We start from the raw sequence: 13,359 nt of genomic DNA on the forward strand, positions 1-13,359 counted from the left end.
GCAAACTAACAAACCTTTCTTTCCTTGGCTGCATTGTTGCCTCCCCTCAATGATCCGTCCATCCATGCATGGCGACTATATAAAAGAACCTCTTGTCTTCTTTCTAGGCATTTTGTTTGGGGGTGGGGGGGGACACACACACACGGTACTTCTTCAATGATGAGACTTTGGATTATGCAGCTGACCAACTACAGGTAAAAGCCAGTAAATTAGAATATTTTGAAAAACTTGATTTATTTCAGTAATTGCATTCAAAAGGTGTAACTTGTACATTATATTTATTCATTGCACACAGACTGATGCATTCAAATGTTTATTTCATTTAATTTTGATGATTTGAAGTGGCAACAAATGAAAATCCAAAATTCCGTGTGTCACAAAATTAGAATATTACTTAAGGCTAATACAAAAAAGGGATTTTTAGAAATGTTGGCCAACTGAAAAGTATGAAAATGAAAAATATGAGCATGTACAATACTCAATACTTGGTTGGAGCTCCTTTTCCCTCAATTACTGCGTTAATGCGGCGTGGCATGGAGTCGATGAGTTTCTGGCACTGCTCAGGTGTTATGACCGACACCAGCAGATGACATGGCACCCCAAACCATCACCCAACCATGCAAATTTTGCATTTCCTTTGGAAATCGAGGTCCCAGAGTCTGGAGGAAGACAGGAGAGGCACAGGATCCACGTTGCCTGAAGTCTAGTGTAAAGTTTCCACCATCAGTGATGGTTTGGGGTGCCGTGTCATCTGCTGGTGTCGGTCCACTCTGTTTCCTGAGATCCAGGGTCAACGCAGCCGTCTACCAGCAAGTTTTAGAGCACTTCATGCTTCCTGCTGCTGACCTGCTCTATGGAGATGGAGATTTCAAGTTCCAACAGGACTTGGCGCCTGCACACAGCGCAAAATCTACCCGTGCCTGGTTTACGGACCATGGTATTTCTGTTCTAAATTGGCCCGCCAACTCCCCTGACCTTAGCCCCATAGAAAATCTGTGAAAAGGAAGATGCAGAATGCCAGACCCAAAAACGCAGAAGAGTTGAAGGCCACTATCAGAGCAACCTGGGCTCTCATAACACCTGAGCAGTGCCAGAAACTCATCGACTCCATGCCACGCCGCATTAACGCAGTAATTGAGGCAAAAGGAGCTCCAACCAAGTATTGAGTATTGTACATGCTCATATTTTTCATTTTCATACTTTTCAGTTGGCCAACATTTCTAAAAATCTCTTTTTTGTATTAGCCTTAAGTAATATTCTAATTTTGGATTTTCATTTGTTGCCACTTCAAATCATCAAAATTAAATGAAATAAACATTTGAATGCATCAGTCTGTGTGCAATGAATAAATATAATGTACAAGTTACACCTTTTGAATGCAATTACTGAAATAAATCAAGTTTTTCAAAATATTCTAATTTACTGGCTTTTACCTGTATAGTGGAGGAATCTTGTCTGCACTTCCTTTGCATGAGCCGTCGTCTTTCCTCAACTGTTGCTACTGTGGAGTCGTCTCCTCGCCCCCAATACGCGTTTTTGTGTGAGGCTGCACAGTCGTGGGGTTTAACGGTCAACTTCTTTCCCCCCCGCAGTCCATCGCTTCATCGGCGGACGATGACCAGTCTCAGCTCTCCATGAGGTCCCAGACACCGCTGACGGGGAGCGAAAAGGGCGACGGTTCCGAGGCGGACGGCGGACAAGGTGTGCCGTCGACCAAAGCCGCGCACCTCCCGACACCCGAGGAGAGGATGAGGCAGACGGCGCAGTCCGTGCCCACCGACATCATCGCCATCAACGTCACAGGTAGTCAACTTCCACTTTAGACCCCACCTCTCCCCCGCGTGGCGGGGTGAGGATTTTTTTCGTGTTGTGTGACAAAAATATTGTGTCGTCTATTAGACTTACACTTCCTTTTTATTGTCATTCAAATTTGAACTTTACTGCACAGATAAGAACGACATTTTTGTTGCATTACCTCATGGTAGTGCAGGATAAAAAGAGCAATAAGGTGCAGGTATAAATAAATAGTTTACTGTACAGTAGGGGTGTAACGGTACACAAAAATTTCGGTTCGGTACTGTCAGGACTGGGACTATGGCGTGGTTTGTTCTCCCGAGGTGCAAAAGATTTGGACCATACGTGGCGTGAAGGGGAATACATGATTTATTTAAACACTATAACTACAAACAAAAGATCAAACAAAAGGCGCGCACAGGGGGCGGAGGTACAAAACTAGACTATAAACACAGAACTTGCACATTGGCAGAAACTATGAACAATTAAACAAAACTTGCAAACTATGGCTTGAATAAAGAAAACGTACTTGGATGAAAAAAAACGGCATGAAAAAGCGCAGCAAGGGTCATAAGTGTGTGGAGAGTATAAATGCGGGGGATGTCACCAGAAAGACAAACTGAAAACAATGAACTTAAATACTACAGACATGATTACCAAAACAGGTGCGTGACTCAAAACGTGAAACAGGTGCGTGACGTGACAGGTGAAAACTAATGGGTTGCTATGGTGACAAACAAGAGTGCACAATGAGTCCAAACGTGGAACGGGTGAAACTAATGGGGTAATCATGGAAACAAGACAAGGGAGTGAAAAGCCAGAAACTAAAGAGTCCAATAACTAAAAACATGACTAAAACAAAACATGATTACACAGACATGACAGGTGCGTACCTTGGTTTAGAGGTCACGGTTCGGTTCATTTTCGGTACAGTAAGCATACTTGCCAACCTTGAGACCTCCGATTTCGGGGGGTGGGGGTGGGGTAGGGGGCCGTGGTTAAGAGGGGAGGAGTATATTTACAGCTAGAATTCACTAAGTCAAGTATTTTCATATATATACTGTATATATACATATATATATATATATATATATATATATATATATATATATATATATATATATATATATATGTATATATATATATATGTATATATATATGTATATATATATATATGTATATATATATATGTATTAGAGATGAGCGGATAGGCAATTATTTCATCCGCAACCGCATCACAAAAGTCGTCAACCATCCGCCATCCACCCGGACTAACATTTAATCAAAACCGCACCCGCCCGCCATCCGCCACCCGCCCGTTGTTATATATCTAATATAGACGATGCAAGGCATTAGTGAGGTTATAAAGCTTTTGCCTGTTAAATCAAATCAACTTTATTTATAAAGCACATTTAAAATTTACCACAGGGGTAGCCAAAGTGCTGTACAATGAGCAGGTTAAAAGATAAAACGAGTACCGAGCAAAACACAACACAACACAAACAGAACACGATAAAAGATAAATAATTAAAATAGAATAAATAAAAACATAAAAACAGGATCACAGCAGGTGTATTATGGGGCGCCATTGCAGGATGGATATCACTCAGTGTTAAAAGCCATGGAATAAAAGTATGTTTTTAAGAGAGATTTAAAAACAGTAAGAGAGGAGGCTTGTCTAACACTCAGAGGTAGGTCGTTCCAGAGCTTGGGAGCAGCAACGGCGAAAGCTCTGTCACCTCTAAGCTTCAGCCTTGTGTCAGGGACCGTCAACAGCAGCTGATCGGCTGATCTTAAGGATCAGGTCGGGCAGTAAGGCTGAAGGAGGTCGGAGAGATAGGTTGGCGCGAGGTTGTTTAGACATTTAAAAACAAATAAAAGGAGTTTAAAGAAAGGAGACTGATCCAATGCAGCAGAGACATTCAATGCGTGCCACGCTGCCTAAGATATATATAAGAAATACTTGACTTTCAGTGAATTCTAGCTATATATATATATATATATATATATATATATATATATATATATATATATATATATATAAAGAAATACTTGAATTTCAGTGTTCATTTATTTACACATATACACACACATAACACTCATCTACTCATTGTTGAGTTAAGGGTTGAATTGTCCATCCTTGTTCTATTCTCTGTCACTATTTCAGAACACACACATTATACAAATAAACATTATAAAATCAATAAGAAAACGGGAGCTCTAATTTGGGAGTCTGAATTAGGATCAGAAGTTCCTATATAAACATTGCGCACTCACGTCGCCTTTTTGTATTGATTACTGCAGCTGTGCACTGGATTCATTCACAAATACAAACTACAACTCACAAACACTTTAGAGTTAGGCTCCACCATCAGAATGTGTACTTAAACCTATAAAGATCACATGGATATCATTCAGTGAGTTGATTCACCAAAACTAACCTGTTATACAGGAGGAAAAAGCACACAGGACGTTTCAATTGTTCACAGACTGGTCGCGCTCATCAGAATGACAAGACACTTCCGGTCTGCAGGTGATAGCATTCAATTGGGAAGAAACGCCCTACTGCCCCCCCTACTGACCAATGTGAATACTGATAAATGTGTAATGACAGCTCCAAAAACGAATTCAAACCACAAAATAAAATAAATAAATCAACACAAAAATGTGACACATTATGGGTGGGTCACATATGCATGTACAGTAGATGGCAGTATTGTCCTGTTTAAAAGTGTCACAACATTGCTGTTTACGGCAATGTTGTGAACAGGCTGTCAACACGTCACTCAGGTCCGCATGGAGCTGGAGGGGGCGTGGCCTCCAGCTCCGCCTGAATTTCGGGAGAAAATTTGTCCCGGGAGGTTTTCGGGAGAGGCGCTGAATTTCGGGAGTCTCCCGGAAAATCCGGGAGGGTTGGCAAGTATGATATATATATATATATATATATATATATATATATATATATATATATATGAAATACTTGACTTGGGGAATTCTAGCTGTAAATATACTCCTCCCCTCTTAACCACGCCCCCAACCACGCCCCCCGCCCCACCCCCGACCACGCCCCCCGCCACCCCCACCCCCCACCTCCCGAAATCAGAGGTCTCAAGCATACTTGCCAATCCTCCCGAATTTTCCGGGAGACTCCCGAAATTCAGCGCCTCTCCCGAAAACCTCCCGGGACAAATTTTCTCCCGAAAATCTCCCGATTTTCAGCCGGAGCTGGAGGCCACGCCCCCTCCAGCTCCATGCGGACCTGAGTGAGGACAGCCTTTTTTCATGACGGGAGGACAACTGGGTGACAAGAACTAAATCATCCAGACTAGAGATAAATTGTATTAATTAAATATATTTATTAATTTAAAAAAAAAAAAAACTAAATACATTTTTACTATATTTTGCTAAAAACATCAAAATTCATTGTATTTTTATTTGTATTTTTTCGTGACTCCTTATTACATCCAGCCATAGAATTATACACTAAAATAAACATATTTCAAATAATTGATTTTAAATTATCATAAATAATTCATTTAAAATGACCATATTTAATTATTAAAATAATTGCTTGTTTATCAACAACTTTAGCATTTTATTCATTACATATTGAAACTCTCAGAAGCCAAGTTATGTTATATTCCTTAAGATTTATTTATGCAAGTTTGAAGTATCAATTATCTAAACACAGTTTTGTTTGCATATTTTCAGGATGTAGATATATATATATATATATATATATATATATATATATATATATATATATATATATATATATATAGAGAGAGATATATTAGAGATGCGCGGTTTGCGGGCACAACCGCGGAGTCCGCGGAGTCCGCGGATTATCCGCGGAGTCCGCGGATTATCCGCGGATCGGGCGGATGAAATAAAAAAAAATTAGATTTTATCCGCGGGTCGGGTCGGGCGGTTGAAATTAAAAAAAATTAGATTTTAAATAGATTCAGGCGGGTGGCAGTTAAACCAATTGGGAAATATATATACATAGTTAAATGTTGTTACCCACATACGAAAAACGAGCAGGCACCTGCAGCATATGCCACAACAGAAGAAGAAAAAAAAAAGAGATGGACACTTTTACGGAGCGGAGAAGGGACGCCTCGCCGGGGTCCGGGACCGAGGCCCCTTCCCCCGAGAGGGCCCCACCGGGAACCGTAGCTGAGGTGATCCGCGAGAAGGGCCCGACGCACGTCCAGGGTCACCACCGCGCCCACCGCACCGACACCCCGCCTCGTCCGCCTTCGCCGCGGCCGGCGTCACGCACAGCAGGTAAGCAGCTTACCTGCCCGCCACCCCCGTGGCCGGGGGCTCGTAACAGGGGTCACTCCGCGCGCAGTGCGCTCACGAAAGGGGTGGGGCTCACCCTGGTTGATATAGACAGCAGGACGGTGGCCATGGAAGTCGGAACCCGCTAAGGAGTGTGTAACAACCCACCTGCCGAATCAACTAGCCCTGAAAATGGATGGCGCTGGAGCGTCGGGCCCATACCCGGCCGTCGCCGGCAGCGAGACGCGCTTGGAGGTGCGCTCAGCGCGGCTCCCATATGATTGCGCACTGGTGTGCGTCTGGGTCGTGACAGCGTGGCACGCGAATGTCTGTGCTGCATTGGATCAGTCTCCTTTCTTTAACAGGCAAAAGCTTTATAACCTCACTAATGCCTTGCATCGTCTATATTAGATATATAACAACGGGCGGGTGCGGGCGGGTGCGGTTCTGATCAAATGTTAGGTCGGGTGGATGGCGGATGGTTGACGACTTTCTGATGCGGTTGCGGATGAAATAATTGCCTATCCGCGCATCTCTAATATATATATATGAAATACTTGACTTGGGGAATTCTAGCTGTAAATATACTCCTCCCCTCTTAACCACGCCCCCAACCACACCCCGCCCCACCCCCCGACCACGCCCCCCGCCACCCCCACCTCCCGAAATCGGAGGTCTCAAGGTTGGCAAGTATGCTGACAGGAAATAAAAAGAAACAGAGAGGAAAAACCAAAACATAACTAAACTGTCAGCGACAAACCTGACACAGGTGGGTAAACAGCCAAGGACACAACGGCTGTGACTCGGCTATCGGAAGCGGGGATCGAACCGGGAACCCTCAAGTCGCTGCCACGGCCACTCTACCAGCCGCTATCTTGGAAGCGAGCCTTTGACAAGGCTTTTTGAACGTGTGTGTGTCGCCTTTCCCCCCCCGTGCATGTTTTCTTATCTCACCTGTTTGGCTTCACTCCACATTAACTAGTCATGAACACGTCTTGTTTTAAACACAAAAAAAGGCAACATCCCATATTTTTCTGGTGGTGTCTTGTGAAATGATCTTTGGGATCAGACTTCCCAAGATGACATACCTGAGGAATAACGAGAAAAATATGGGAAAATGTTCCTTTTTTTTGTCAACTGACCACCCTGTGCTGTTGAAACTTGGCTGCATGTTTGCTTGGAAGATAAAGGCCTGCATGCGTGTCCTCCACACTAACCGAGCGCTTGTCTTGCCTGTGTGTCCCCGCCTGCCTTGCTCTCGCCCCCCCCCCCCCTCCCCCCCGCCTACCAGGTGCAGTGTTTGACCGGCAGGCGAGCATCCGGCGCTCCCTCGTTAACACTGACACCGTGTCCCGCCGGCCCAAGAAGGTCAAACGCAGAAAGACAATATCAGGGCTGCCTGACAACTTCGACCTGGAGCTAGGTATGCGTCACTGCGGGTGTGTGTGCGTGCATGTGTGTGTGTGTGAGAGAGTGGGTAGTGCTGCCCTCTGCCGCCCTCTGCAGTCCACAGAACGGTAGCTCATTTGCTAGTTCAACGACAGCCAGGAATCCTTTTATATCAGGGGTGCTCACACTTTTTCTGCAGGCGAGCTACTTTTCAATTGATCAAGTCGTGGGGATCTACCTCATTCATATATATCATTTATATTTACTTATTTATGAAATATATGTTTTTGTTAACAAGTTAAAGGTGTTTAAAGATAATGCAAGCATGTTTAACACATATAGTTAATATTGTTAACAAGTTAAAGGTGTTTAAAGATAATACAAGCATGTTTAACACATATAGTTAATATTGTTAACAACTTAAAGGTGTTTAAAGATAATACAAGCATGTTTAACACATATAGTTAATATTGTTAACAAGTTAAAGGTGTTTAAAGATAATACAAGCATGTTTAACACATATAGTTAATATTGTTAATAAGTTACAGGTGTTTAAAGATAATACAAGCATGTTTAACACATATAGTTAATATTGTTAACAACTTAAAGGTGTTTAATGATAATACAAGCATGTTTAATACATATAGTTAATATTGTTAATAAGTTAAAGGTGTTTAAAGATAATGCAAGCATGTTTAACACATATAGTTAATATTGTTAACAAGTTAAAGGTGTTTAATGATAATACAAGCATGTCTAACACATATAGTTAATATTGTTAACAACTTAAAGGTGGTTAAAGATAATACAAGCATGCTTAACACATATAGTTAATATTGTTAACAAGTTAAAGGTGTTTAAAGATAATACAAGCATGTTTAACACATATAGTTAATATTGTTAACAAGTTAAAGGTGTTTAAAGATAATACAAGCATGTTTAACACATATAGTTAATATTGTTAATAAGTTAAAGGTGTTTAAAGATAATGCAAGCATGTTTAACACATATAGTTAATATTGTTAACAAGTTAAAGGTGTTTAATGATAATACAAGCATGTCTAACACATATAGTTAATATTGTTAACAACTTAAAGGTGGTTAAAGATAATACAAGCATGCTTAACACATATAGTTAATATTGTTAACAAGTTAAAGGTGTTTAAAGATAATACAAGCATGTTTAACACATATAGTTAATATTGTTAACAAGTTAAAGGTGTTTAATGATAATACAAGCATGTCTAACACATATAGTTAATATTGTTAACAACTTAAAGGTGGTTAAAGATAATACAAGCATGCTTAACACATATAGTTAATATTGTTAACAAGTTAAAGGTGTTTAAAGATAATACAAGCATGTTTAACACATATAGTTAATATTGTTAACAAGTTAAAGGTGTTTAAAAATAATACAAGAATGTTTAACACATAGTTAATATTGTTAACAAGTTAAAGGTGTTTAAAGATAATACAAGCATGTTTAACACTTATAGTTAATATTGGTAATAAGTTAAAGGTGTTTAAAGATAATACAAGCATGTTTAACACATATAGTTAATATTGTTAATAAGTTAAAAGTGTTTAAAGATAATACAAGCATGTTTAACACATATAGTTAATATTGTTAATAAGTTAAAGGTGTTTAAAGATAATGCAAGCATGTTTAACACATATAGTTAATATTGTTAACAAGTTAAAGGTGTTTAAAGATAATACAAGCATGTTTAACACATATAGTTAATATTGTTAATAAGTTAAAGGTGTTTAAAGATAATACAAGCATGTTTAACACATATAGTTAATATTGTTAATAAGTTAAAAGTGTTTAGAGATAATACAAGCATGTTTAACACATATAGATTCCTTTCTTTCATGAAGACAAGAATATAAGTTGGTGTATTACCTGATTCTGATGACTTGCATTGATAGGAATCAGACAGTAGTGATGATAACGTCCGCATTTTCGAATGGAGGAGAAAAAAAGTCCTCCTTTCTGTCCAATACCACATGAAAGTGGTTGGTTTTTGGCATCTTATTTGTCCAGCTTCCGTACTCCTTTGTATACACTTTACAAGAAATACATTGTCGGCAAACTCCGTAGCTTGCTAGCTTGTGCACGCCAGCTTTCTGAGACTCTTATTTTGTCAGCGCAGGCAGGATGAAGCAGAGCTTTTATTGTGCAACTGTGCAGTCGGTCTTTGGAGTTTTGACGACAGGTACGGCGCCAGAGTCTGTTGAAATAAAGTGTTTCTCGCCTCCCAGTCGGTAATTTTAATGAGCTGGCAGCAGCCAGCGTCATCTCAGAAGACCCTCGGGTGCCGTGAATGTCAATCAAGTGACGAAAGTGACGTCATAGTGAAGATTTATGATCGCTCATTTTTAGGACTATTTTTTTAATGCCTGGCTGGTGATCGACTGACACACCCTCCGCGATCGACCGGTAGATCGCGATCGACGTAATGAGCACCCCTGCTTTATATGCTCTATTTCAGTGTTTTTCAACCTTTTTTGAGCCAAGGCACATTTTTTTCATTGAAAAAATCCTGAGGCACACCACCAGCAGAAATCATTAAAAAAAATGAAGCTCAGCAGCCGATGTTGACGATAAAAAGTCGCAATTGTTGGATATGACTTTAAAGCATGACCAAGCATGCATCACTGTAGCTCTTGTCTCAAAGTAGGTGTACTGTCACCATCATCATCGGCGGTCACTCGAACGAGTATGACGATCCTCCTGGTAGGGGTGTATCCCTTTATGGAGGATGCCTGTGCGTCACTTTGTTTTACGTGGGGAGACTGGTGCACAGACAGTCACCACACGATCCTTGACAGAATCGGGTCAGGGTCCAGTGGCATGGAGTCCAAGACGACTGGGGACCCTTTTCTGCTGCAGCCTTCTCCCGCCATCGCAGCCGTTGTGGTAGTTCTTAAATGGACTGGACTCTCACACGATTATGTTAGATCCACTATGGACTGGACTCTCACACTATTATGTTAGATCCACTATGGACTGGACTCTCACTATTATGTTGGATCCACTATGGACTGGACTCTCACTATTATGTTAGATCCACTATGGACTGGACTCACACTATTATGTTAGATCCACTATGGACTGGACTCTCACTATTATGTTAGATCCACTATGGACTGGACTCTCACTATTATGTTGGATCCACTATGGACTGGACTCACACTATTATGTTAGATCCACTATGGACTGGACTCTCACACTATTATGTTAGATCCACTATGGACTGGACTCTCACTATTATGTTAGATCCACTATGGACTGGACTCTCACTATTATGTTAGATCCACTATGGACTGGACTCTCACTATTATGTTAGATCCACTATGGACTGGACTCACACTATTATGTTAGATCCACTATGGACTGGACTCTCACTATTATGTTAGATCCACTATGGACTGGACTCTCACTATTATGTTAGATCCACTATGGACTGGACTCTCACTATTATGTTAGATCCACTATGGACTGGACTCTCACTATTATGTTAGATCCACTATGGACTGGACTCTCACTATTATGTTAGATCCACTATGGACTGGACTCTCACTATTATGTTAGATCCACTATGGACTGGACTCTCACTATTATGTTAGATCCACTATGGACTGGCCACCTGTCACATCACACCCTGACTTATTTGGACTTTTTTGCTGTTTTCCTGTGTGTAGTGTTTTACTTCTTGTCTTGTGCTGCTATTTTGGTGGCTTTTTCTCTTTTTTTGGTATTTTCCTGTAGCAGTTTCATGTCTTCCTTTGAGCGATATTCCCCGCACCCGCTTTGTTTTAGCAATGAAGAATATTTCAGTTGTTTTTATCCTTCTTTGTGGGGACATTGTTGATTGTCATGTCATGTTCGGATGTACTTTGTCTTTGCTCCACAGTAAGTCTTTGCTGTCGTCCAGCATTCTGTTTTTGTTTACTTTGTAGCCGGTTCAGTTTCAGTCTCGTTCTGCATAGCCTTCCCTAAGCTTCAATGCCTTTTCTTAGGGGCACTCACCTTTTGTTTATTTTTGGTTTCAGCATTAGACACCTTTTTACCTGCACCCTGCCTCCCGCTGTTTCCCACATCTACAAAGCAATTAGCTACCTGCTGCCACCTACTGATATGGAAGAGTATTACACGGTTACTCAGCACAGACACTCAACAACAACACATCATTTGCAGACTATAATTACTGGTTTGCAAAAAATAGTTTTAACCCAAATAGGTGAAATTAGATCATCTCCCACGGCACACCAGACTGTATCTCACGGCACACTAACCTGCTACCCAAGATTGTACAACAATTCTTCTCAACAAAAGAGGAGAAATATAACCTTAGAGGAAAATCTAAATTTGAAACATTTGTATGCTCGTACAACACTTAAAACCTTTAGCATATCAGTATGTGGAATTAAAGTATGGTATGGATTAAGCAAAGAAATCAAACAATGATTCCGTTTAAGAGACTGTTCAAACTACAAGAATATTTCAGTTGTTTTTATCCTTCTTTGTGGGGACATTGTTGATTGTCATGTCATGTTCGGATGTACTTCGTGGACGCCGTCTTTGCTCCACAGTAAGTCTTTGCTGTCGTCCAGCATTCTGTTTTTCTTTACTTTGTAGCCAATTCAGTTTTAGTTTCGTTCCCCTAAGCTTCAATGCCTTTTCTTAGGGGCACCCACCTTTTGTTTATTTTTGGTTTTAGCATTAAGATACCTTTTCACCACGACAAACCATGTTTCCGGGAACACGTCGTGGGAGACGACGATGGTTTTGTCGTGATCGCAACATGCAGATGACAGCGGGAGGCAGTGTGCAGGTAAAAAGGTGTCTAATGCTTAAACCAAAAATAAACAAAAAGTGAGTGCCCTTAAGAAAAGGCATTAAAGCTTAGGGAAGGCTATGCAGAACGAGACTAAAACTGAACTGGCTACAAAGTAAACAAAAACAGAATGCTGGACGACAGCAAAAACTTACAGCGTGTGGAGCAGAGACAGCGTCCACAAAGTACATCCGTACATGAAACGACAACAAAAGAAGATAGCAACAACTTAAATATTCTTGATAGCTAAAACAAAGCAGGTGCAGGGAATAGCGCTCAAAGGAAGACAAGAAACTGCAACAGGAAAAGCCACCAAAATAAGAGCGCAGGGCAAGACTTAAAACACTAAACATGGGAAAATGGCAAAAAACTACAAATAAGTCAGTGCGAGTGCCCCTAAGAAAAGGCATTGAAGCTTAGGGAAGACGATGCAGAATGAAACTAAAACTGAACTGGCTACAAAGTAAACAAAAACAGAATGCTGGACGACAGCAAAAACTTACTGTGGAGCAAAGACGGCGTCCACAAAGCACATCCGTACATGAAACGACAACAAAAGAAGATAGCAACAACTTAAATATTCTTGATCGCTAAAACAAAAGCAAGTGGAGGGAATAGCGCTCAAAGGAAGACAAGAAACTGCAACAGGAAAAGCCACCAAAATAAGAGCGCAGGGCAAGACTTAAAACACTACACATGGGAAAACGGCAAAAAACTACAAATAAGTCAGTGCGAGTGCCCCTAAGAAAAGGCATTGAAGCTTAGGGAAGGCTATGCAGAACGAAACTAAAATTGAACTGGCTACAAAGTAAACAAAAACAGAATGCTGGACGACAGCAAAAACTTACTGTGGAGCAAAGACGGCAAACACAAAGCACATCCGTACATGAAATGACAACAATGTCCACACAACAACTTAAATATTCTTGATCGCTAAAACAAAGCAGGTGCGGGGAATAGCGCTCCAAGGAAGACATGAAACTGCTACAGGAAAAGCCATCAAAATAGGAGCGCAATAGCTGTTTTATTATTATTATAGGAT

General features: G+C 40.8%; 1 protein-coding gene across 8 annotated transcripts in view; it reads left to right on the forward strand.

Moving 5' to 3' along the window:
* nhsl1b (NHS-like 1b) overlaps nt 1–13,359 on the forward strand; it is a 357,374-nt gene that overhangs the window by 314,589 nt on the left and 29,426 nt on the right. For 6 of the 8 annotated variants that reach the window (XM_061986925.1, XM_061986926.1, XM_061986929.1 and 3 more), the window contains 2 exons: nt 1,593–1,803; nt 7,373–7,504. In XM_061986925.1, coding sequence (XP_061842909.1) covers nt 1,593–1,803; nt 7,373–7,504 — 343 coding nt within the window. The remainder of the gene's footprint in view (nt 1–1,592; nt 1,804–7,372; nt 7,505–13,359) is intronic. The other 2 variants (XM_061986927.1, XM_061986928.1) reach the window with 1 other exon arrangement.

Source organism: Nerophis lumbriciformis, linkage group LG26 (assembly GCF_033978685.3).
Source record: "Nerophis lumbriciformis linkage group LG26, RoL_Nlum_v2.1, whole genome shotgun sequence".
NCBI classification, from domain to species: domain Eukaryota; kingdom Metazoa; phylum Chordata; class Actinopteri; order Syngnathiformes; family Syngnathidae; genus Nerophis; species Nerophis lumbriciformis.